This window comes from Neoarius graeffei, chromosome 6 (assembly GCF_027579695.1).
Source record: "Neoarius graeffei isolate fNeoGra1 chromosome 6, fNeoGra1.pri, whole genome shotgun sequence".
Classification (NCBI taxonomy): Eukaryota; Metazoa; Chordata; class Actinopteri; order Siluriformes; family Ariidae; genus Neoarius; species Neoarius graeffei.
The window spans coordinates 103390537-103417481 of record NC_083574.1 but is presented as its reverse complement, the minus strand read 5'-3'; the positions used below and the strand labels follow the sequence as shown (position 1 = coordinate 103417481).

At 44.4% G+C, this 26945-nt stretch overlaps 2 protein-coding genes across 2 annotated transcripts in view; one reads left to right on the top strand and one right to left on the bottom strand.

Annotated features, from left to right (window-relative positions):
* Window positions 1-26945, bottom strand: part of LOC132888209 (protein NLRC5-like) — a 951571-nt gene that overhangs the window by 708783 nt on the left and 215843 nt on the right. The window lies entirely within an intron of this gene.
* On the top strand, window positions 387-25378 carry LOC132888208 (ribonuclease inhibitor-like). The gene is made up of 9 exons (XM_060924269.1): window positions 387-692; window positions 870-1043; window positions 3223-3396; window positions 3823-3993; window positions 21868-22038; window positions 22314-22487; window positions 24225-24392; window positions 24726-24899; window positions 25104-25378. The coding sequence occupies exons 2-9, from the start codon at window positions 886-888 to the stop codon at window positions 25279-25281; spliced, it is 1368 nt and encodes a 455-aa protein (XP_060780252.1). The 5' UTR covers window positions 387-692; window positions 870-885; the 3' UTR covers window positions 25282-25378.

Below are 26945 nucleotides of genomic sequence, written 5' to 3'. Positions count from 1 at the left end.
ACAACCCAGTGTTCGGAATCAGCCAGATCTGTCGGCTGTTATATTTTAGTTGGCAGAAATGGAATTGATAGCAGGTTAATAATAAATTTGTGCACCACTGTGGGTTACAGCAATATAATACTTACCTGCATGCAGACACAAATAAAATGTAATACACTGATATTGATGAACCTTGTTTCATACAAAATAAGCCGTAGTCTATGAGCAGTCAGCACCATCGACTTTCTGTAAGACTTTTTATGTATTTTATTTTATTGGTAGCATCACGGGTATGGTGAGAATTACTTTTGTTTTCCTTCTGATTGGAAACCTCCAAATAAATCTCATTTCAACCATAAACAAGATCCTCAACAAACAGGAACATGTCCATGTGATTTTAGTGAAACAGCGATTGGTTTTAAATCCCACCAAAGTATCTCAGTGACGGTTTTCACTTCCTCTTCCCTGATCATGCATATCCTGACTTCAAATGTGAGTTTTCCTCAGAGATAAAACATTCTTCCTTTCTGTCTCTGCAGGTTGTTGAAAAGTGCTGCTGCACAGGAAGGCTATGATTTCCTTTCTAGGGTTCTGGGTGAGAACCCGTTACTGCAGAGAGAACTCAATGTGAGTGAGAAAATAAACGGAGACTCCGAGGTGAAGCAGCTCTCTGCTCTACTGGAGGATTCACACTGCAGACCAGAGATACTCAAGTTCGTTTTTATCAGTTATTCCCTTCACATTTAGATTAAAACAGTGGAGTGCATTCCTTTTGGAATCTAATAACTGTGTTGAATGTTTAACTGTGTATAACCTGTATTTTACATTAAAAATAACAGGTACAATTTGAAACCAAAGACTTCTCTTCCTTGTTGTCTCTCTGTATCCAGGGTAAATAAGAGCGGGATGGGAAATGAAGGCTGTGCTGCTCTGGCATCAGCTCTGTGTTTAAAGCCGTCACACCTGAGAGAGCTGGAGCTGAGTGGGAATCCACTGGGAGGATCAGGAATGAAGGAGCTCTGGGATGTGCTGAAAAATCAACAGTTCAAACTGCAAAAACTGGGGTAATGTTATTCATTCAAATAAAATCAACAATGTCAGAAAGAGCTGAGGGCTTTAAGAAGAATTTAAGAAGATTCTGGCGATATAGGATTGTTGTTATTATTATTATTATTATTATTATCTCATCTCATTATCTGTAGCCGCTTTATCCTGTTCTACAGGGTTGCAGGCGAGCTGGAGCCTATCTAGGGTGACCACCTGTCCCGCATAGCGCGTGCGCGTACAGCATTTGAAGCCGAATTTATGCGTCCCGCAAATTCAGAACGTGTCCCGCATAATCGATGCTTGCTGAGGGGGCTGTCGCTCTCCCCGGGCCACCCAGGCAGCCAAACGAATATTACTTGACATTTCAGCACACCGCCGTCACCACTATAGACTGTAGAACAAAACCACACACACCCCTCACAACTGACTGGTTGTTGTCAACTTTTTGTTGTTGCCATGACACCGCACTCACGTGCACAGACAGTGACGAGGGACGCAGGTGCAATGCATGCATTGCTTTCATATTAAAAAATGGAGAAAGGTACCGGGGAGATGGCAGGTGAGGCACTGCCACCTCCAGTTAAAAAGAGAAGGTGTATGTACAGGAAAGAGTGGGGAAATGAATATTTGTGGCTGAAAGGGGTTGAGGGGGATACCGAGAGGGCTTTTTGTGACCTTTGCAAAACATCTTTCTCAATCGGACATGCATGCATGGATCTTAGTTCCATGGCGGGGAATACGATGTGAAACGACACAGGCTCGCGGAGACTCACAAGAAACGTGTGCAACAGAAAGAAACATCTAAATCTATGGATGCTTTCCTCCGAACTAAAAACGACTCTCTAGCTGACAAAGTGACTGCGGCAGAGGTGACGAGTGTGTATCACACTGTCCAACACGCAATATCATATCGGGCAGGAGATTGTGGCACAAAGCTGTGGTTGTGAGTTAAGAGACTTTTTTTCTACTGTTTCTGTGGTGCTGAGCCACTACAATTCCTGTTAATCCACTGAAAACTAAATGGAGACTTGTCACTATTCCTGCTGTACTGATGCACTGCAAAGCCTCAGACTCAATATTATATTATGATTGATTTAAAGTGAATGAATTGTAATGGAAAATAAATAAAATTGAGTAGCTTCAGTAAATCATAAGTGGAAGTGTGTCTGTCAAGTCATTGAATGGTCAAAATATTATGAATGTTTATTTAAAAAAAAAACACATTTTGTGGCCTGTTCATGACCATACATCACCAATAACAGCAGAATAGGGTATTATTGATATACCATGTAAGGTAGTATGTGCTAGAAATGGGTAAACCACTATCTGTGAGTCTTCCAGCGGCCAGCACGGTGCAGTGTGGGTGGTGTCCCACATTGTCCCTCAAAAACATACCCCTTGTCCCCCATTGGGCTTATGAGCAGGTGGTCACCCTAATCCTACCCCAGCTGACTACGGGCGAAAGGCGGGGTACACCCTGGGCAAGTCGCCAGGTCATCACAGGGCTGACACATAGACACAGACAACCATTCACACTCACATTCACACCTACGCTCAATTTAGAGCCACCAGTTAACCTAACCTGCATGTCTTTGGACTGTGGGGGAAACCGGAGCACCCGGAGGAAACCCACACGGACACGGGGAGAACATGCAAACTCCGCACAGAAAGGCCCTCGCCAGCCACGGGGCTCGAACCCAGAACCTTCTTGCTGTGAGGCGACAGCGCTAACCACTACACCACCGTGCCACCCTATTATTATTATTATTATTATTATTATTAATCTCCTGCAACCAGCAGCTGGATTAAGGTTTATACTGAAACTATAATTATTACTAAAAGTAACAGAAAACCTTCTAGAAATGTTAAACACTGGTCACAAACCACCAGTTAATCTGCAGATAATAAAATCCTCCAGGTTGAAGAAGTTACAGTAACAGAGTAATGTACAATACGGACCTGTCAGATTATTTCATGACTACAGCGAGAACTGCACTTACCACCGTCAAGAATTCTTAAACACACGACACACAGTGAGATATTGTCATACGATACCCAGACATGATCAGAGCAACAAGCAGAGACAGATCCAGAAGAGCAGAACAGGAGCCTGATAGGAAGCTTCACACTCTTTAAGTAAAGTCAGTTAAGATGAGGAAGGAAAAGCACAATGAAATTAATCTGCTCCCCCTGCAGGTTGTGTCAGTGCCGTCTCTCTGAGGAAGATTGTGGTGCTGTTGTATCGGCTCTGAGAACAAACCCCTCACACCTCAAGGAGCTGGACCTGAGTGAGAACACGATTGGAGACTCAGGAGTGAAGGAGCTCTCTGATCTACTGCACAACTCAAACTGCACTCTGGAGAAACTGAAGTAAATTATTTTTAGTCTGAGGAAAGTAAAAATGTTGAAAAAAGTGAAAAATAACTGTAATAGATTTAGAATTTATAATTGATAAATAAAACCCTTTTGAATTTTGTTGACAAAACTGATGAAGTGGCATCATTTTACTCTGTGAATAAGGGAAAGAAATTATTAAGAGTTAATCTAAATCATTTAGTTATAAAAAGGGAACCCCTGTAGTATAACTCGCTTCATTATTTATTTTATGTTAATTAATGTAAGTAAATGAATCTCATGTGAAATGTGGCAGAACCTGTGCTTCCCTTAAATAATGGTGATAAATGTTGGCTACTGCACTGAAATTACTCTGAATTTCAAACCCCTCAGAGATATTATAGTGCCACTGTCATGTCATTGTCTCACCATGGAACGTCCTTTATTATGGTTTACTTCCAGACTCAGTAAATGTCGTCTCACCCAAAAACAATGTGGTGTCCTGGCTAAAGCTCTGGAATCGAACTCCTCATCACATCTGAAAGAGCTGGATCTCAGAGGGAACGACAGAGTGTCAATTTGGAATGTTTTTAGTTATTTTTTTGGGAATTCAGAATCTAAATTGACTGTGAGGTAAGTTTCTGATTTACATACATGTTATTTTTTTTATAACACTGTAAATATTTTGTACTTTGAGATTTTATTTTATGCCCCACCCACTAAGTGATGAAGGCGTGGTGTTTTCAGGTTTTGTGTCCGTCCAAGATTCTCATTGGTTTGATATCTCGAGTGTGAGCGGTTGAATGTTTGTATTATTTATACAGTTTTATCATCAGAACCAGCAGATGAACTGATTAGATTCTGGAAGTGATCCAAACAGGGTCAAGGTTAAGTTTGAAGTAGTCGGGTATTTCTGGCAAAACAATTAGTAAGATGATGAACTCGACTTGCTGTTTTTAGTTAGTTTGTTTTTTAACTGACGTTATTTCTCGGGAAAACCCTTCATCTGGTAATTTTTAATTTTCAAATAAATAAAGCTCTTAAAACTGCAGTGTAACGAGACACTCAGGACAGAGAGGTAGAATGAAAGTGCAGAGTTTATTAGAACAGGGTTTCTCAAACTTGTTTGCTCTGGGTGGGGCCCAGTAATGTTAGGCCTTGGTACTGCAAGGCCCTGCGTAGGCCTACGCCTCTGTGCGCCCCCCTGAACCCCCCCCCCCCACACACACACACACACACACACATCGTGTGCACCTCCATAGATAGATACATACATACATACAAACATAGTTTATTATTATTATTATTATTTTTTTTTTTTTTTTTTTTGTTAGTAGGACTTGTTACAAGTAGCAGGCTTATACCAGCATAACAATATTTTGGCTAAATAAGACCTAACAGGAGTGCATTGGCAGAATTGTAGAAAATTGCCAAATGACCAGTAACTGTCCAAAGATATGCCATTATTATTATTATTATTATTATTATTATTATTATTAGTAGTAGTAGTAGTAGGCCTATTATTATTATTATTATTATTAGGGCCCGAGCACCATTCGGTGCGAGACCCTATTGTTTTTCGCAGGTTTATTATTATTATTATTATTATTATTATTATTATTATTATTATTATTCTGCCATGTTTGGCCTTATATTTGAGGCATTTCCCATGCACGAAAACTCATGAAATTTGATACACACATCAGTCATTGTCACCGCTACTCAGCCACAGACTTTTGGCCCCGGGCATGGCCCAGGGACTTCATAGCGCCCCTTTTTCTATTTCCCATTGAAATGAATGGGTAGAACTTTGGAATGATGATAAGGCCATTTGGAGTGAAATTACACATGGTCATTTTTAACGTACTCCTCCTAGACAGTTCATCAAATTCATGTCAAACTTGACAAACATGATGCCAAGGTATTGCTGAAGTTAAATTGCTAAGGGATTTTTGATATGTTGTAATATGTTGAAATATTCTAACATATAATATGCCAAGATATTGCTGAATGTTGAACTTGATATCTTGTAATATGATTCTGATTCTGATACTCTTTAGCCGTTATGGGCCTGTCTGGTATAGCGCCACCAACTGGCCAAGGAAAGAATAGGGTTTTGAATATGTGTGTTTTGACACATGATGAATTTTAACATGCTCCTCCTAGAAGGTTCATGAGATTCATGTGAAATTTGTTAGACGTGATGCCAAGATGTCGCTGCTATTGTAATATGTTGAAATGGCCTTATGATTTTAATATCTTGCCCCATCAACAGGAAACATGTCAGAAAGCCACAGTGCATTGACTGTATGGTCAGACACTTCTTACTTCAGTAGATATTATGATTATGATGATAACCTGACGCCCAATGGGCCTGCCTGTTATAGCACCACCACCTGGCCAAGCAGGAAATGTGCCAGAAATTGTCAATGCCTTAACTGATTGATCTGACACTTTACAAAATATTGGATATCACAAGTCTGATGATATAACATATACAATTCTGTGCACACTCATACACACACTGTCATGCATACACACACTCTCTCACAAGTATGCACTCACATGCACACGCAACATCTATGAGCACACTCTCTTTCACACACACTCCCTCTGACAAACACACACACACACACACACACACAATAATAGTGGAGCACCATACCTAAGAAAAAATGGTAAACCCATCGAGTCGATTTTTTTGTGGTTTGTCCGTGTACATGTACCACCAGTCATATACACCGCCTAGTGGCCAGTGTTAATAATTACCAGTCATACACACCATCTCGTGCCCAGTGTTAGTAATTACCAGTCATACACACACACCGCCTAGTGGCCAGTGTTAGTAATTACCAGTCATACACACCATCTCGTGCCCAGTGTTAGTAATTACCAGTCATACACACCGCCTAGTGGCCAGTGTTAGTAATTACCAGTCATACACACCGCCTAATGGCCAGGGTTAAGGCCAATTTATGCTGACAAACCAGTCCTCGCAGATGGCGTCGCAGATGGTGTCTGCGAAGGCCCCCCTTCGCTGATGCTCTGCACGCACCTCCCAAAAATTGTGACCACCGCAGACAGCTTCGCAGACAAGAGGGCTCTGATTGGTCCACTCTACATCCGCTGTACACGCACTTCCGCTTCCCTACTTTCCCGGTTTGTTTTGTTTTCACGACCGCCATTTTTAAAAACACGAGCGAAGATGGAGCAGCACGAAGAGTGGTTGATCGAGGAAGTGAGGAAGCACGTACATCTATACAACTCCAGTTCTAGTCATTATAAGTAGCCGGAAGATAAACACTCCAATAACCACACCCACCAACTACTCCTAGCGATTTTGCGACTTCGCGCCCCCTTGCGTTGTGATGGTGAATAACATCGCACACGCCTATTACTCCCTGCTCAACGACAAATTACAACTGTCTGCGAAAAGCTATCTGCGAAAGCCTTGTCGCAAGAGCATGCAGAGCCCCTTAGTAATTACCAGTCATACACACCGCCTAGTGGCCAGTGTTAGCAATTACCAGTCATACACACCGCTTAGTGGCCAGTGTTAGTAATTACCAGTCATACACACCGCCTAGTGGCCAGTGTTAGTAATTACCAGTCATACACACTGCCTAGTGGCCAGTGTTAGTAATTACCAGTCATACACACCGCCTAGTGGCCAGTGTAAGTAATTACCAGTCATACACACTGCCTAGTGGCCAGTGTTAGTAATTACCAGTCATACACACTGCCTAGTGGTCAGTGTTAGTAATTACCAGTCATACACACACCGCCTAGTGGTCAGTGTTAGTAATTACCAGTCATACACACACCGCTTAGTGGTCAGTGTTAGTAATTACCAGTCATACACACACCGCTTAGTGGTCAGTGTTAGTAATTACCAGTCATACACACACCGCTTAGTGGTCAGTGTTAGTAATTACCAGTCATACACACACCGCGGGGGGGGGGGCACGGTGGTGTAGTGGTTAGCGCTGTCACCTCACAGCAAGAGGGTCCGGGTTCGAGCCCCGTGGCTGATGAGGGCCTTTCTGTGCGGAGTTTGCATGTTCTCCCCGTGTCCGCGTGGGTTTCCTCCGGGTGCTCCGGTTTCCCCCACAGTCCAAAGACATGCAGGTTAGGTTAACTGGTGACTCTAAATTGACCGTAGGTGTGAATGTGAGTGTGAATGGTTGTCTGTGTTTATGTGTCAGCCCTGTGATGACCTGGCGACTTGTCCAGGGTGTACCCCTCCTTTCGCCCGTAGTCAGCTGGGATAGGCTCCAGCTTGCGTGCGACCCCGTAGAACAAGATAAAGCGGCTACAGATAATGAGACACACACCGCCTAGTGGCCAGTGTTAGTAATTACCAGTCATACACACCGCCTAGTGGCCAGTGCTAGTAATTACCAGTCATACACACCGCCTAGTGGCCAGTGCTAGCCAGTAAAGAAATAAAACAAAAGAGACTGGCTATGATATAAGAAAATTCTACAACCCAGAAACAGATGGGAGCTCCACTTTTAGGCAGTGCCAAAATCTGTATATTAGTGACCTGCCATCATTGTGCATTTTGTTGCAGACATATGAAAACTCTGCATGTATATACAGTACACACACACACACACACACACACACACACACACATGGCAGACACAGGAAAGCTAAGATGACTTAAGATTACAGCGTGAGATAGAGATAAGGAGGAGACACATATAGTTTTGTACATATATAAATGTAAATTTTCACACCACAGAAACACACACACACACTTAGTCTTTGTCTGAACTATCTCTCATCCGTCAAGCAGTCATGGCATTTGCAACATGCACATCACCTTTGAACGTTTGATGAATTTATGACATGTGACTGTTTTGGTGGGTGGCAGAATGTCCTGGGTTGCGGAACCACACGTGCGAGGGCCCATCAAGGCTGCTAGCGGCTTAAATTATTTATTATTATTATTGCTTAGGCCTAAACTATTATTAAACAAGGGAAACTAACAGAAGTGCTTTGGCTTTGAGATTATTGCCAAATTACATAAATATACTGATATGTAGGCCCAATAATTTGACTATAATAATAATAATAATAATAATAATAATAATAATAATTATCTCATCTCTCATCGAATTATCTGTAGCCGCTTTATCCTGTTCTACAGGGTCGCAGGCAAGCTGGAGCCTATCCCAGCTGACTACGGGCGAAAGGCGGGGTACACCCTGGACAAATCGCCAGGTCATCACAGGGCTGACACATAGACACAGACAACCATTTGCACTCACATTCACACCTACGGTCAATTTAGAGTCACCAGTTAACCTAACCTGCATGTCTTTGGACTGTGGGGGAAACCGGAGCACCCGGAGGAAACCCACGCAGACACGGGGAGAACATGCAAACTCCGCACAGAAAGGCCCTCGCCGGCCATGGGGCTCGAACCTGGACCTTCTTGCTGTGAGGCAACAGCGCTAACCACTACACCACCGTGCCGCCATAATAATAATAATTATTATTATTATTATTACTATTATTATTATTAATAACCTATTATTACCATTTGCGTAAGAACCATTCAACTAAGATTTTTTTTTTTTTTACTTTTGTGTTTTAGATTTTTTTTTTTAAACTACACCTTTGAACTTGAAGCACCGCCAAACAGTGCCTCAATAACATACACACACTTATAAAAAGGTCTACCAGAAACATGGGACCTCAAATCGAGAACCCTAAAGACCCACTGTAGCCCTAATACTGACTGATTACACAGTCCCAGTATGAAGAAGGGAGAACTGAACATAGGCTACGTGCTGACTTTTAACCTCAAATGACAGGCCCCGTCACCCACAGAGATTTGGTAAAAGAAAAGTCAGCATTCTAATGCGAAGGATGTGCCTGCTTTCTCGCCACTAACAGGTCGAAACGAGGAAGACAGGGTGACAAGGCCACTCGGAGCGTGTTTTCTGAGTTGAGCCTGTTTCGGTATTTTGTCTTTGTGGCTGTCAAATGTGAAAATGCGGTCTCGCAGAGGTACAGTATGTTGAATGGAAAGGCATCAGTGTTTTCACTGCCATCTCACTCAGCTGGAGATATTCATCACAGCATGACAGCCAGAATTCAGACAGAGAAAGTCGACCAAATCTCGACTGCAGACCAGCATCGCACGAAAGCCCCAGAAGTTTATCCTGGACCACAGAGGCAGAGCACTCATTTCTGGGTTGGTGAACGGATTTCTTACCCATTGCTTTTCCGTGAGATGGGATTTTGAGGGGAAGTATGAATCAAAATGATGCAGTGTTTCGGTAAGGTGTTGCGCGATCACTGCCGGCACCCGCCCCAAACCCACACCTTCATCAGCCAGAGACGACAGACAGCCCAACATGTCAAACACACCTCTATTGACTCTGTTGGTCCAGACTGAGAGCTTCTTTTTGAAAGCCATGATTTTATCATTGGCTTTCTTTCTTTCTTTCTTTCTTTCTTTCTTTCTTTCTTGCTTTCTTGCTTTCTTTCTTGCTTTCTTGCTTTCTTTCTTTCTTTCTTTCTTTTATTAAGATTGCAAGACAATACAATACTCGTGAGGCACAGGCAGCTAATGCTGGTGTTGTGACCCACACACAAACTCATAGACATAACATTAATACACAGGATTCTCCAAAAACACTAGATAAGCATTAAATACAATCTAAAATATCTACAATAATCTAAAATATCTATCAGGCAGTCCAGTTCGACAGTCTCTGCTTGAACACACTTATGCTGCGGGCTTGTTTTACTGACTGGGGCAGTTCATTCCAAAGTTGGGACGCGTAAGGAATGAAGCTGGACTTGTATGTCTGGGTCCTACAGCGAGGTAAGTGGAGGTGCGTAGAGTTGCGAAGCTCTAAATGTGTGACTCTTTGCTCTCCTCGTGTGATGGGTGTCAGTGGTTGGAGGTGAGGGGGAACTAAGCCATTAACCAGTTTATACATGAGAACCATGGAGTGGAAGTGTCTTCTGGTTGATAGGCTGTCCCATCCGAGCTCCTGCATAATGACACTTGAGGGTGTACGTTTCGCGGCTCCGGTGACAAGGCAGGCAGCTTGGTAGTGGACACGCTCCAACATCTTACTGGATGAAGAAGCCAAGTCCCCTAGCAGTACAGAAGCGTATTCCAATTTTGGTTGAATCATTATGTTGTACGCCATCTCTAGTGCCTCCTGGGATAGCTTGCCTCGAAGTTTCCACAGGAATCCCAGAGTTCTCCTGTCCTTGTTGGATGTGGTCTGGATGTGTTCAGTCCAACATAAGGTCTGGTGGATGGTGGTGCCCAGGTGGGTATAGAACAGCACTTGTTCGACTATCTGTCCTGCAATGTAAATAGGGGGGAGCTGTACTTTACTTCGAGAGGACTTGATGCACAGGACCTTGCATTTGTCCGGATGGAGCAGCAGGCCCCACTCAAAGAACCAAGTGGAAACAAGCTGAAGGTCAATGTTTGTTGTGTTGGCCACTTCTTGGGCTGTCGGTCCAGACTTGGATAGCGAAGTGTCGTCGGCGAAGCAGTTGATGTTGGAGGAACAAGGTAGGTCTTTTATATCGTTGATAAACACAAGGAATAGTAGCGGTCCCAAAATACTTCCTTGTGGTACACCTGCCTGTGTGCGCTCCCAAGAAGATGCTACACCATTAATCACAACTCGTTGCTGTCGGCCCGTGAGATAGTCTGCAAACCACTTGTTAAGGGATCCCTTGACTCCATAACGGGAGAGTTTATAGGTGAGACCATCATGCCACATGGTGTCGAATGCTCGATGAACGTCTAGAAATACAGCAGCAGTACAGGAAATGTTAGGATCATCAATGGACTTAGCCCATTCATCTACTAGCCATATAAGCTGCAGTACTGTTCCATCCCCTTTCTTGAAGCCTGACTGGTTGATGTTAATCAGGTTGTTGTTCATAAGGTTGTTGTTCATAAGGTAGGTGTAGAGATGATTATGAACAAGTCTCTCCAGGACCTTGGGAACTGTAGGAAGTAGGGCAATGGGCCTGTAGTTGGAGGGATCAGTGCGATCACCCTTCTTATACACTGGTGAAACATTGCACTGTTTCCACTCTGCTGGGAACTGGCCTGTTGAGAGTGAAAAGTTAAACAGATCACACAGGGAGGTGCAGATGACTGGTGCTGCCTCCTTAAGCAATCTGTTGGATATCCCGTCAGGACCAGGAGCCTTGTTGGAATGAAGTCCTTGTAGGACACCTTGGACTTCCTCCACTGATACTACAATTATATTGAGTTCTTCGTTGGTAAACATAGGAAGTCTTCTGATACTGTCAGGGTGGGTAGCTTCCCTTGTGACATTGATGAAGATGGTGTTGAACAGTTCAGCCTTGTCCTTGTCCTTGGCCACCACTGAGCCATTAGCGGAGACTGCTGGGATACCAGTCTTACCCTTCCCGGTTGTTTGTTTGAGTACTGACCAGAACTGACGAGCACCTTCAGCGGATTTCAGTCTCTCGCTTATGGCGGCGTAGTATGCGGCCTCAGCTTGGCGAAGGTCTTTAGTCAGGCGGTTTTTGGCCTTAGTGTAGCTTTTCCAGTTTTCGTTTGATGGGGATGACTTAAAAGTGTTATACAGTTCAGTTCTGTGTCCGATTGCCTCCAATAGCTCAGAGGTGACCCAGGGCTTATGTGCAGCTGTAACCTTAATGTTCTTGTTGGGAATAGTGTTTTTAGCTACGTTTAGGAACTTAGCCTTCCAACCATTCCGCCTCTCATCTATGGAGCCATGCATACAGGAGTTCCAGTTTACCTTACTTAATTCAGTCCTAAATACATCAAAATTCGCACGATTACAGTACCATACCTGTTTCCTAGTAAAGTGCATAGTCGGAATAGACAAATTAAGTTTACAAGTTATGACAGCATGATCGGAATTTCCGACAGGTGCTAGGGTAGACATGCCATTTATCCTGGATGGGTCAGACAATATGATGTCAAGAGTACTTTGGCAAGTAGGAGTAGATCGGGTTGGCTTGTGTTGACACTGGTACAGGCCGTACCTCTCTATGATGTCTACGAGGTTAAGTGCATGATTATCTGTTGATGTATCACCCCAATCAGTGTGATGACAGTTGAAATCCCCAGTAATGACAATTGTACCTTTTTCCATAGCAGCTTTTGAAATGGAGGTTTCAAACTGGTCGTAGAAGCTGTCAAGGGCAGCTGGTGGTCTATAGATACATGAGACAAGAACTTTGTTGCCCACCACAGTGGTCTCAATCCATACATCTTCCCAGTTGGAATTGCAAGTTTCGAGGTCAACTCTACGTTTGCTGGGTAGAGTGTCACTAATGAGGATGGCAACGCCTCCTCCAGTTTTACCTTGTCTGTCCTTTCTGTATATTATGCTATATCCTGGGATGTTGATGTCAATGGGGAGAATACTGTCATGTAGCCATGTTTCGGTAATACCCATTACAGAGATTTTGTTGGTACAGAGAATCACTTCAAGTTCTAAGATTTTATAATGACCAGAAGCCGTGTTAGGATTCAAGCTTCGGATATTAGTGCTACCAATTGTGAACATGACTGATTTAGAAAAAAAAAGATAATGACGTAACATGAGTTTGTGGGCGTGGCTTGAAAAATGTCACACGCTTGGCCTTGGATCGACAGGTTTAGCATATTGAAATGGTCCAGGATGGCAGAAAGATAAGGTACCTTTATAAGCCAAGACTGATCTCGCAGGTGATCGGCAAGATTGGGCTGTTTATTTGTCAAGAATGCCTCAACCTCATGCCTCAACTCGTACACTCTGTTCACCACTTTACCCCGTGACAGCCAACGAACCTCAGAGTGCAAGAGCAGATGAACATGATCTGCACCTATCTCATCACACAGAGCTGTAAACAGACAGGAATTTGTCGGATTGGCCTTAATGAAGTTCACTATTTTGATCACTTGGTTTAAAACTTCATGAAGCTCCGTGGACAGGCGTTTAGAGGCAAGTGCCTCTCAATGAATAACACAGTGCATTGCCTGCACTGATGGTGAAACGGCTTTTACCCGAGCAACAACTCCGTTGTGCCTGACGGTCATAGCCGCTGCCCCATCTATGCAGACACTGACGCAACGCCCCCATATCAACCCATGCCCAGAGATGTACCCATCAAGCATATGGAATATTTCTCCAGCGGTTGTGGTCCCTGGAAGCACCTTACAAAACAAAAAATCCTCATGAAACCGGCCCTCATGAGCATATATGATGTAGACCAGAAGCATAGCCAAGTTGGAGAGATCCATGGTCTCATCCAATCGAATGGCAAACCAGTCAGATGACTTCGCCCTTTCTAAAATTTGCATTTCGATGTCTGCCGCCATATCGTCAATTCGACGACAGACCGTGTCATTTGACAGAGGAATCTCTTTTACTTTGGCTGCAGCAGTCGGACCCAACACCTCACTACAAGCAGGAACAGTCGAAGGCATAATTAGCTTCTCCCCAATTGTGAAGGGTGCCTGACATTTGGAAATGTGGTGTGAAATCATGTATGATGCCTTTGTTAGCTTTTCATTCTCAGTCAAATTACTTTTCAACACTTTAGTTTGGGTGGCCAATTCATCACGTTTTCTTCTGAAAAAATCCTCTGATTTATCCTTGAGATGCAAATGTTTAGTTTCCAAATGCCGGCGTAATTTGGATGGCTTACAGTAGCTTCGTTGCTTAGCATGGTTTGGCAGATAACACAGATTGGTTTCGGGGGACAACTATCACTTGAAATAAAGCCGAATTGTATGTATGAAGGGTCGTAATTGCAAGTGAATGGGCGATATTTTTTTGCCTCTGGCTCATGTTGTGTATCTGCACTGTCAGATGGGCGCTTTCCAAAGAAAGAGTCAAGAGTAGCTTGCTTTGAACATGCCATGATATTGCTCTCATAAAGCGTGTGTGCGCGAATGACTGGACTTGGGACAGAATGAATGAATAAGTGCAAGTGTGCAACCTCGCGCGGGCGGGAACGCTTAACATTTTAGAATGGGGGGGCGGGACTTACACTACGTGGCACACAGTGACAAAAGCACTGAGAGCAGAGCCAGCCAATCGCTCTTCTGCATAATCTGATTGACAGTGACCAGTATGTTTTGGTGAATGATATGTTCTTTGCGGAAAGTTGTGGCCACTGAGGGGCATCGGTAAGAATGCACAATTGAAGATGTGGAAGATAAGGTTCTTGGGGATTTATTAATAAGAACTCAATAATGACATATTAATTAGTTTGTGGTGTGTGTGTGTGGTTGTTCTGAAAGGGAAATAGAAATGACATAGAGGAAAACAATTGCTCCTAAGCATAATGACATAAGAAATTAGCATCCATAGCTTTACAGAGAAATATGAATAGCCTGACCTACAGTGAGCTAAACACAAAATGCTCTACTACAAGTTATAAACACAGTAAGTCAAAACAGTACTGTTCCCCCCATAATCTACCAAATAATTACTACGAAAGTCCGTTTTACACATATATCAACAGCATAAGCATGAATATACACAATATCAAGACGTTAGATAAAACATTAAAGACTATAACCTCGCGGTTAACTCGCGCTAAATTCCGCGGTAGAAATTTACCTCCGCGAATTATATGAAGCCATGTTTAAACAGAATATCTGTCTTTATAAACAGCAAATAAGTAAGTGTACTTACATTTCTGAACGCACACAAGAAACCAATGGCATAAATCAAGGCACTAAGTAAACCTAGAAACACTGCTGACTCATCAGTCTAAAATGGCGACCTCACCCCAAACTTTTTCTGGAATATTAAAGTGGCAGGCGTCCTTCACATGCCTGCGCGGGAGGAGGTGCTCTCTGATTGGCTAATAATAATAATAATATTAATAGAATAGGTACTCTGGCACAGGTCAGCCCTTTGTAACAGCCGCCCCCAAATTTGTCCCATCAAATTTGTCACTTGTGGAAGGGCTGACAGGGTCCATGTCCTGAAGGTCAGGGAGGGCGATGAGGCGTGCCACGGGCCTGGTGTAGGTCTTCTCCTTCACCTGGATGACAGCAGTGCGGACTCGTCCGTCTATGCCTGGGATGACGCTGGTGACACGACCCACAGGCCACAGGGCCCTTGGCAGTTGGGGGTCCACCACCATCACAACAGTTCCTGGCTGCAGCTGCAGTGGGTCCTTGTGCCACTTGGACCTGGTCTGCAGTGACGGGAGGTAACGCTGGATGAAGTGGGTCCAGAACTGATCTGCTAACACCTGAACATGCTTCCAGCGGCGGCGGCTCAGCAGATCAGACTCTGTGTAGACTGCTTGGGGGAGTGAGGGATCCAGCCGCCCCATGAGGAGCAGATTGGGTGTCACGGGGTCCACATCAGCTACGTCTGTGGAAAAACAGCCTAGAGGCTTCGAATTCAATACCCCCTCCACTTCTATCAGCACTGTCCTAAGAACCTCTTCAGGGACAGGCTGAAGCTGAATAGTGGAGTATAGTGCTGCCTTGACGGATCTCACTTCCCGCTCCCAAACACCTCCAAAATGTGGAGCGCTGGGAGGACTGAACTGGAACTGGATCTGATACTTCATCAGGTGATCTTGAAGAGTGGCATGCATGGCTCTGAAGGCTTCTTGCAGCTCTCGATCCCCACCACAGAAGTTTGTCCCCTGATCCAATAGGAGTTCTGCAGGCTTGCCTCTCCATGCAATGAACCTGCGGAGGGCCATTAGGAAGGAGTCTGTGTCGAGGCTGGACAGGATGTCCAGGTGTACTGCCCGGGTTGTGAGGCACTTAAACAGGATACCCCACCTCTTTTCATGTCGGCGGCCCACCTTCACTGTAAAGGGGCCAAAGCAGTCCATTCCCATCGAGAAGAATGGGGGCTTCATCAGTCGCAGCCTTGCTGGTGGGAGGTCTGCCATTTTGGGCACAGAGGGCGTAGCTCTCCACTGCTGGCAATCTGTGCAGGCATGCTGATGATGCTTGACAGCTTCACGGCCTTGTAGGATCCAGTATTTGCGACGCAGCTCTGCAAACAAGCACTCTGATCCAGGGTGGTGCAGTCTCCTGTCTGTGTCTTGAATGATGAGGTGGGTGACTTCATGCTGGGGGTCGAGGACCACTGGGTGGATGGCATCCAGGTCCAGCTGGTCACTGCAGCGAAGCCTCCCTCCGACTCGAATGAGACACACGGTGTCATCGTACTCTGGGGCTAGAGTACGTAGCCGACTGGTCATAGACACTGGCTTGCCGGCACATAGCAGGTCGAACTCCTCCGGGAAGCTCTCCTGCTGGGCTTGTCTCAGGACTTCTCGCTCCGCATCCCTGTAGTCCTCAGCCGAGACATTGGCCTGGTCAGTGGCCGCCTCATGGCGGGATCGCACAACAGTTTCGACCATGTCTTTGAAGGAGGAGAACTGAGCGGCCGGAGGCGATGAGCTCTGAGTAGTTGTGTTGAGGCAGCAGACTGTAGGGTTCCGCAGCTCAGCAGTGTCTTCCAGCTCTGCTGTGGCAGGTGTTGTAGGCCAGAAGTCAGCCGACTGCTGTAGGAAACCTGGGCCTTCACTCTGTCTGTTGTTGCCGCTCAGCTCTAGCAGCATCTTGCCTCGCGTGATGTCATCAGCTGGGTTATTGAGCTAGAGCTAGCTCCTGCGGGTCGGCACTGGACTCATTGAGCCATAGCTCGCTGCTCTCCGACCTGGCTTCCCTTGGCAAGTGGCTGATCGAGTCAGGGACGTTACTAGCCCATTGACACAGCTCGAATCCTCCAGAAGCCAGCAGTGAGGTGATCTTGTCCACGAACTGTTGAGCTTCGTCCACAGAGGCAATACTCTGGAGGCAGTTATCCACATAGAATGACCTCTCTATGGCCACCCGAACATCATCGTCTTGCTGGCTGTGGTCAAGGACGTGCTTCTGCAGCGTGAAGGTAGCACAGCAGGGGCTACATGTTGTGCCGAAGGGCAAGACTTGCCAGACGTAGGTGTTTGGTGGTTTCTCTGTTTCCAGGTTGCGCCACAGAAAGCGAAGCAAGGGCTTGTCTTTGGGGAGTAGCCTCACCTGATGAAACATGCCCTTGATATCGCTGCTGACTGCAACGGCATGCTCTCGGAAGTGCAGTAGGATACCAATTAGGCTGGAGCTTAGAGTGGGCCCTGGCAGCAGCAGCTCGTTCAGGTTGTCTCCCTTGTACACGAATGAACAGTTAAAGGCAATCCTGTTCTTGCCGTTGTGGGACACCATGTGGTGCGGGATGTACCACGATTCTGCTGCGCTCTTGAGGTCCTCTTCTGGCACCTTGACTGCGTAGCCGGCCGTCTCCAGCTTGGCGATCTCTGCACAGTATGCTGCTGCACGCTCTGTGTCTTTCAGTAGGCGCCTTTCTGTGCTGCGGAGGTTAGCCAGCACGGCCTCTTTGGGTGCATGCAGCTGTGGCATATTCTTCACCCGTAGGAGTGGAGCAGCGTATCGTTGGATACCATCTACATCGATGCGTGTGGTCTTCTCTTCCAACAGGTGGATAGCATCCTGATCCTGCCTGGAGCGGGTGACCAGCTTCTCACTCCTGTAGGGGAGAACATCCAACTGCCACAATCTCTCGACACTATGCAGGAGCTCAGCAGTGGGAGAGAAGGTTGACAGATGCATGCAGCTCTGTTCAGACGGCTGTGGCTTCCTCTGCAGAACTGGCCCTTGTAGTGTCCAGCCTAACCTCGTCTTCACTGCTGCTGGAGTTCCGGGTGGTCCCAGGCACACTGGTTCCATTGGAGTGACGAGGTGAGGGTGGTTGGACCCAATTAGAAGCAGCGGGTGCACTCCATCTAGAGCCTTGAACGGGATACCTCTCAGGTGCTTGTGCTTTCGTTGAAGAGCCTTCATTGGGTATGAATGCTCTGCCAGACTCAACTGCTCAGCTGTAAAGGCCTGCTGTATCTTGAAGGACTGCTTTGGCTGGTCCACTGGCGAGATGGAGAACGACACGGTAGTGCCATGTAGGACTCTGAGATCTTGGTGGACTGTCCTCAAGGCCAGGTCCTCGGGCTGGCCTGTGAGCTTAAGGCTGTGGGCAGCTGCTGGGAGTAGAATGGTCCTCTCTGAACCATCATCGAGAATGGCATATGTCTCCAGGGTGTGAGGGCCATTCCGCAGTAACACTCGACTCACTTTCAGGAGTACCTGATTGCAGCCTGACCGCCTGTCCAAGTACAAGACGTCATTGACACTGGGTGTGCTAACAAAGCAGGCTAGGTTCTTTGTCTCAGTTTCAGACTTGGCATTCACATCATGTAAGGCATGCAGATGTTTGCCTTTACACCTTTGGCACAGCATCTTCAGACGACACTGGGCGGCCTGGTGCAGTCTGCCACAACGCCAGCATCTTCTGTTGGTCTTGATCCACGCCGTCTTCTGTTCCACAGTGAGCAGCTTAAAGTTAGCACAGTGATCAAGGAAGTGCTGGTTGTTGTTGCAGTAGGGGCAATATGAGGTTTTCTCTGCCTGCTTGGCATTGGAGGGTGGCGTAGCTGCTACTGGGGCACTTTCAGGCTGATCCGTAGTGTGCAAAACGCTAGTGACTTTGGCACCCTTGCTGTCTTGGCGACGGTCAGTCCTAGACTTTGCCTTGCTCTTCTCATCATGGTCCCGAGGCTCACACATAGACTGCTGCATCTTCAACTCGTAATTGAGCCAGTCAGAGAAGTGCAGGAGGGTAGGTATGGTGACTCGCTGTGGGTACAGGAACCTCTTGAGCTCTGCCCTCATGTCCTGGGGCAACTTAGACAAGAGCCGGGATACGTGTGAGCCACAACAGAGTTCGGTCTGTCCACTCGTCCCAAGCTGATTCAGTAGGCCCACCAGTGATCTTACTTGGAGTGCGAACCTCTTGAAGCCTTTAGTGTCGCCATGTGCAACGCTTTGGGCGTCCATCAGGTCCACGATGTACCTGAGTGCCAGCTGGTGTGGCTATCCGTAGTGCTCTGTAAGGCTGGCCATTGTATCGGTGTAGGGCTGAGGGGAGTTAGTGTATGAATCGGCGATGAGCAGAGTGTCTTCATACTTTAGGTGATCGACCAGTATCTGGAACTTAAAGCACTCTGTTGCGCCCCTTGGCAGCAGATTCTCCAGTGCATCCTTCAGCCTCGCGAACTCCCTTGGATCTCCTTTGGTGAATGGAGGGATTTTTGCCTTGGGCCCATGATACACTCTCTCCCTCTGGGGGGCAGATATTGGCTCACCAAACTCGGACGCTGATGGCGTGTATGGTAGACAATACTCTGGTGTTAGTACCCTGGGTACTGGCAGTGGAGGTTGAGGCAGCACTGGGCATGGCTGAACTGGGTGCAATGCCCTCAGGCGTGCTGTAAGCTCTTCCATTAAGTCCTTTACCGGAGAGGCTGGCTGCTCCGCTTCCTCTGCTACGGGAGGTGGAGGCAGTGGCCAGTCACCGTCATCTCCTGGAGGCAACATGGATGCACTGGGTTGAGCAGATGGTGGCAGTCCAAAGGACTGGGACCACTCCCTTTCCTGCTTAATAGGACGCAGTCGTGGATATGGTGCAGGCATATGAAGAGAAGGAGGAGGGGCAGATGGCGGTTGAGACGGTGAGTGTGGCAGTGCAGCGTTAGTGTCGAGTCGCCTGTGCAGGTCTAACATCTGTTGCTGCATTCTCTGGTTATCCTCCACTATCCTATGCAGAACAGCCATGACATCAAGCGCAGCTTCAATGATGGGCTTACTTCGTGGCACAGCAGGTGTGCTCTGGTAAAGGGGGGCGACAGGTTCAGGTAAGTAGACTGAGTGCTGAATTCCTGCTACCTGTGCTGCACCACGCTCTTTCCCCAGAGCTGGAGGTGTGAGAGGAGTCATCCTGGCGTATCTCTCTGAAGCTCCCTCCATGCTATGATAGCGCTGTTGTCCGGGTAAGTAAGCTGCATCATGAGGGGGGTAGTTGGACCGCTGCAGGGCTGGAAGAGAGACGGCATAGTCCTCCAGCCAGGCTGGCTGCCGCACTGCACGGCGGGGACGCACATCTGCAGGCGGAGGGCTCCTTCTCTGACCTGGGAACATCTTCAATAAATCCACAATGACCACTCAATCTCGCTGGGGCCTCCAATTTGTTTTGGTGAATGATATGTTCTTTGCGGAAAGTTGTGGCCACTGAGGGGCATCGGTAAGAATGCACAATTGAAGATGTGGAAGATAAGGTTCTTGGGGATTTATTAATAAGAACTCAATAATGACATATTAATTAGTTTGTGGTGTGTGTGTGTGTGGTTGTTCTGAAAGGGAAATAGAAATGACATAGAGGAAAACAATTACTCCTAAGCATAATGACATAAGAAATTAGCATCCACAGCTTTACAGAGAAATATGAATAGCCTGACCTACAGTGAGCTAAACACAAAATGCTCTACTACAAGTTATAAACACAGTAAGTCAAAACGGTACTGTTCCCCCCCATAATCTACCAAATAATTACTACGAAAGTCCGTTTTACACATATCAACAGCATAAGCATGAATATACACAATATCAAGACGTTAGATAAAACATTAAAGACTATAACCTCACAGTTAACTCACGCTAAATTCCGCGGTAGAAATTTACCTCCGCGAATTATATGAAGCCATGTTTAAACAGAATATCTGTCTTATAAACAGCAAATAAGTAAGTGTACTTACATTTCTGAACGTACACAAGAAACCAATGGCATAAATCAAGGCACTAAGTAAACCTAGAAACACTGCTGACTCATCAGTCTAAAATGGCGACCTCACCCCAAACTTTTTCTGGAATATTAAAGTGGCAGGCGTCCTTCACATGCCTGCGCGGGAGGAGGCGCTCTCTGATTGGCTAATAATAATAATATTAATAGAATAGGTACTCTGGCACAGGTCAGCCCTTTGTAACACAGTAGTTTGAAATTATAATACTGACTACTAGTGCAGAGGCAGGCTTGCGGACCGACGGTAATCTTCTCATGGACTGGTACCGGTCCACGGCCCATAAATTGAGAAACATCATATTAGAAAACAGCAAAACACAACTGAACTCCATGAGTCAGGGCAAGAGGTTCAAAATGACAAAACATCCATCTGACTGTTCAACAAATCAAAAGGGTAAATACAATAACCAGAAACCAGAGCAAAACAAAGTCAAAACCAGGACACGCTCACAAAAGACAGCTCCGAGAAGCTTTTAAAAGACTGTAAGACTTTGTGAAGACACGAGATTAGAAAGTAACGTAAATAGTTATTTCCACATTGTTAATGCTGAGGCAATAAAATTCAGCTGCTGACATCTGATCTTTTTTATCCAGACTGCCTCATATTTTTGCTCTGAAAGTGTGTGAAGTTTACACACATGAGACAGATCTTAAATCTCAACAGAGAACAAAAAATCCAGCCGCCATCATGCCTGAGCTGGTTCACATGATTTAGTAACAGGATCTTGTTGGGGAAAAGGTCCATGCTCAGAGCTCTGGGATCAGGATCGTAATGAAATGTGTTTTCTCTCGGCAGAATGTTGAGTCCTGAAGCAGAAAAGGTCTGTGATGTTCTGACTGAACGTCTGGGTATAAACCCCTTACTGCACAGAGAACTGGATCTGAGTGAGAAAATATCCGGAGACTCAGGAGTGAAGGAGCTCTCGGTTCTACTGAAGGATCCACAGTGTAGAACTGAGAAACTCAGGTGTGTTACTGACTTCCTCACCTGGTATTTTTCTTTGTGTTCACATTAAATCTTTAAAGATATTAGTGTAGTGTGAACACTGTTTAGCACAATCAGTCCTGCTGCAGAATCTCCTGTGGTTCTGAGAATGTGGGTGAACAGTCCACTGTACACGTTCTCACCACTCTGTTATAGTGCCGTTATTTCTGATACATTTCTGATACTCCATTATTTTTGATGGTTGATTGTGTGGGTTGTTTAAAGAGGTTTTTCTCAGCTGTGTTCTCTGTCTGCAGGCTGAGTAACTGCAGTATTACAGTGAGCGGCTGTACTGATCTGATATCAGCTCTTACTTCAAACCATTCACACCTGACAGAGCTGGACCTGAGTGAGAACACACTGGGAAATCCAGGAGTGACTCAGATCTCTACTCTACTAAAGAGCTCATCCGGCAAACTCCAGACGCTTCGGTAAGTCATTTAATATTCTACATGACTAGATCAATGATGTTTTTATTTCATTCTCAGTATATTTGTAGCGTGTAGGAACAGATTAATCAGCAACTCATTCAGGGCTGTGTTTCCCAATAACAACTCACTTTATTCAGCAATCAGCAGCTGAACAAAGGACAACACATGAGCCTGTTTTGTGAGCGTTTCCCAAAAGCCTTCATTATCAGATATTTAGATTTAATTTATAAAATAAATTACACTGCATTCGAAGCGACTGAAAAAGTTAAATTCTAAATGGCAATGTTCACAGAGAAAAAAAAACAGCGAGAGGGAAAATGATATGAAAAGCAGCTCCTGCAAGCAAGATTTCTTAGAGGAAAACAACATGGAAGATTTTTTTAAAATAACAAAACCAACGAGAGCCCAAGTGATAAATCGGCATGTCATTATGAGGTGATTGCTGATAAATTAGCATCAGCATTATAACGGCTGATAAATGACAATTAAAAATAATGTCGAGACAGAGGATGGATCATTCAAACATGTTGAGTGTTGGTGCATAGTTTGTCCACCAGAGGGCGAACTGCAACTTCTCTGCTGGAACACCAGAAATCACAACCATCAGCGGACCCAAGCAGAGTCGAGCAGAATCGCAACGGTGTGGAAAACAGATGAAGGGGTTCAGTGATTTAAAGAAAGTCAGTTTCAGTTGTACACATAAATTAATGGTGGATAGAGTATATACAAGTTGAGATTTTTGTTTTTGTCTGAATTTTTTTGTGTAGGTCCGATATTAATCAAAGAATAAAGTATCCTAACGTATTTCTTTGTGATATTAGCATTGCATATATGCTATATTTGAGTGATGAAGATGGATTAGACATTTTATTTCTAATGAAGTCGGCTATTTCTTGAAAACACATAACTAATAAATGTCTCTGTTTCCAGATGAATAGTTATGTATAAAAGCTTCATTAAAGTAATTTTGTTGTGTACATTATTCAAAATGTTATAAATGTACATTGAGGCCTGCTTGACGATTTTTGTCCTCATCACAATATTTTAATGCATTCCCATTTGAATGAAGACGTTTGTCTTTTTTTTTTTTTGAGGGGTGTGTTTCAGCCGAGAATATCGATTATCGTAAATCACAGTCCTTATCAGTGCCAAAAAATTCCTTATCATGCCCTAAAATCAACATAAAATCAACACAAAAGGCCCTAAAATCAATCAGTATCTTGTATGTGGAAAATATGAAGGTATTAGATGTTGTCGTGTGCTCATTTATCATCCACCAAAGAGCCTGGACACACCACTGCTCACCGTCACCGAGATGGTCAGTGGGGTTATATTCAATCACACTGAGTTAGGGCAGAAATAAAAAAGAGATTTTTATTTGAGTGATCAACATTTGGATTAATTAGTAAAGCTGTAATTTGGCCAAGTGGACTAACTGCTCTGCCTGGATAATTAACTAATTAGCTGAATAATATCCGTTCAGTCAAACGGAGCGGTGAGGATTTATTTGTACTGAAATTAGTGGCCTTTGCATTTTTGAGGTAGAATTACATGCAACTCCAAATAAATTCTAAATGAATAAAACTTGTCAGGTGGATGTAATTTACAAGCACGTTTATGTAGTTCATTAGTGACGAAGGGTTTGTGGAAATGAAAGAATAATGAAGTACTGAGCATTGAGAACATTTCCCCAAATCCACCCTTAACCACATGCTGAACTTTCTGCTCCTTCTCCAGACTTTCAGACTGTAATATAACAGAGAAAGGATACACTGATCTGGCTGAAGCTCTGAAGTCACAGCGCTCATCACACCTGAGAGAGCTGGATCTCAGAGGGAACGACCCTGGAGCATCAGGAATGAAGGAGTTTAGGAATTTGCTGAATGATGGAAAATGTACACTGAGGTGAGCACTTTCCCCCAGTAAATGCACACAGCTTTCATTCTGACTAATTAGTAAAGTTTTGCTGTTTGCACCACTGTATAGTGCACTGTTACTCACATTTCTCACACTTTTACAGTATTTTTATGATTGTACACAATTATTTTTATCTTCATATTTTTATAAAGAAATGAAGAAATCTGAAGTCAGAATGATGCTGAAGTGAGAGTGTGAATGTTTAAAATTAGTTTTCCACCAAGGACCAAACAATTAGTGAAAAAGTAACACTGCGTTGCTGTTCAGTGTAATAAATGATAAATGACTGTTATTATTTATCTGTTCTTTCTCTCTCTACAGGTTGTTGAAAAGTCCCAATGCACAGAAAGCTTATGATCATGTGACTAAAGTTGTGGGTATAAACCCAATCCTGCAGACGGACCTGAATCTGAGTGGGAAAATCGCAGGAGATTCAGGAGCAGAGCAACTCTCTGCTTTACTGAAGGATCCACACTGCAGAGCTGAAAAACTTCAGTACAGAACTGAATTATATATTAATCTGTAAACTTCAGTTAGTGATGTTAGTGCTGAACAGTTTGCCTTTAGGTTATCAATCATTCATCGAGTTTTCATGTCTTTTTCAGTAGTAATGAGTAGTTTGAGGAGAAAAGACCCCCTTCTGCACACAGAACTGCTGAAGAAAAACCCACAGTTAACTGTGATTTATTGTGCTTTCAGACTCCGTGAGTGTAATCTGACAGAGAAAGGATGTTCAGCTCTGCTCACAGCTCTCAGATCAGAATCCTCCACCCTGAGGGAGCTGAATCTGAGTCAGAACAGGATTCAGGATTCAGGAGTGAAGCTGCTCTCTGCAGAACTGAAGAATCCACACTGTAAACTGGAGACTGTGAGGTAACATCTAATACACACTTCATTCATCATCCAGAGGCTCTGATAGAGCCGTGAAATACAGTAGATGTCGTCGTGTCAGTGTTGTGGTGTCTGTAGATTTCAAACAGTGCACTGAGCAGTTTAGAAATGATCTCATTATCCACATACGGAGGGAAAAAGGGATAAGAATACAGATGACGGTCGACGTTCTGCATCTGTTTTCATATCATCTCTGTGTCGTCTGCAACATTTATGGAAGAAGTGTCCAGTGTCAGGAACTTTACATTTTCAGACTCTGTAAAGTCTTCACAACAAAGAAGTTCTCAGTAAAAGCCGAAGGTCTGAAAATGTTTCATATGCACCGTATAGTTTTATTAAAGCCGAGTGAATTTGAGGGGGCGTGTCAGACAGAACGGAGAAATATTTCATTTGGAAAAGACTTTATATTTCCTGCTATGATCCAGTTTTCACTCCTGACTTTATAATGTCTGTTTCTGAGTTCAGAACATTTCAGGCATCACAGATTGGTAAACTGGCGTGTGTTTCCAGAGAGGACAAAAACAGGGAAAATAATTTAGTCTCACAATGAAAGCTGCCACATTTTTTACTCTCATTGATTTTTGAGGAGATTTACAGAGATTTCCAACATAAAATCAGAGAGTTGTGTGTTTTTGTGTAGACTTTCAGACTGCAGTATAACAGAGGAAGGATACACTGCTCTGGCTGAAGCTCTGAGACTAAACCCATCATCACACCTGAGAGAGCTGGATCTCAGAGGGAACGACCCTGGAGCATCAGGAGTCCAACAACTTACTGACTGCAAAACTAACAAACTGACACTCAGGTGATTCTTCTAGAAGCAAACATCATATTAAATAAACAAATAAATAAATAAATACTGTGAAAAAATGACTTTTTCTCTTCAAATCCCTACAGGTTGTTGAAAAGTGCTGAAGCAGAGGAAGCCTACAACCTTCTTACTCGAATGTTCAGTAAAAACCCCTTACTGCACACGGAGCTGGATCTGAACTCCAGAAAATTAAAAGTCGTCAGAGTGGATCAGCTCTCGGCTCTGCTGCAGGATCCACATTACAGACTGCAGAAACTTACGTAAGAAACAACTCTAAACACATCGATCTCTATTTTCTGTTTTCACTCAGTTGCTGTTTTTTACAGCCAGAAGCGACTGTATCCATGCGGACTGTGCCTGTGCTGATTGGAAAGCCGCTGACAGTGAATTGTACTCACCTTACAACCTGCCGAGTCCCTGCCTCTTCGAGAAAACGCTGTTTTCATTGAAGCCCAGGCTTAAATATTCCATTTCTTACAGCTCAGTTTTGTAGATATTCACTAATTATGTCACACGGCTTTTATAGTAGGCCACAGCACTACAGCCACATTTCACCTCAACTCCTAATTATACACAACTGACTCAATTATTTTAAACATTTTACAGATTTTATATATTTATTATAAGAATAATAACAAATGTCTATATCTGTTATAGGAATAAACAGGTCAGTTGTACCCACTAAATGTGAATCACATGAATTTAACAGATCACTATTTAATTTATCCTGAGCTCTTTGTAGCAGAATTTTGCTTTTGTTGATCTTTATCATTATCAGCATGAAAACAAAAGCATTATTGATTCAGGGGAGAAAAAAATATTTACACACGCAATGTTCC

Coding starts and splice junctions, on each gene's coding strand:
- LOC132888208 (XM_060924269.1), top strand. CDS start 886: ATGGGAAATGAAGGCTGTGCTGCTCTGGCATCAGCTCTGTGTTTAAAG. Junction 3,397..3,822: donor TGCACTCTGGAGAAACTGAA/GTAAATTATTTT, acceptor GTTTACTTCCAG/ACTCAGTAAATGTCGTCTCA. Junction 22,488..24,224: donor GGCAAACTCCAGACGCTTCG/GTAAGTCATTTA, acceptor CTCCTTCTCCAG/ACTTTCAGACTGTAATATAA.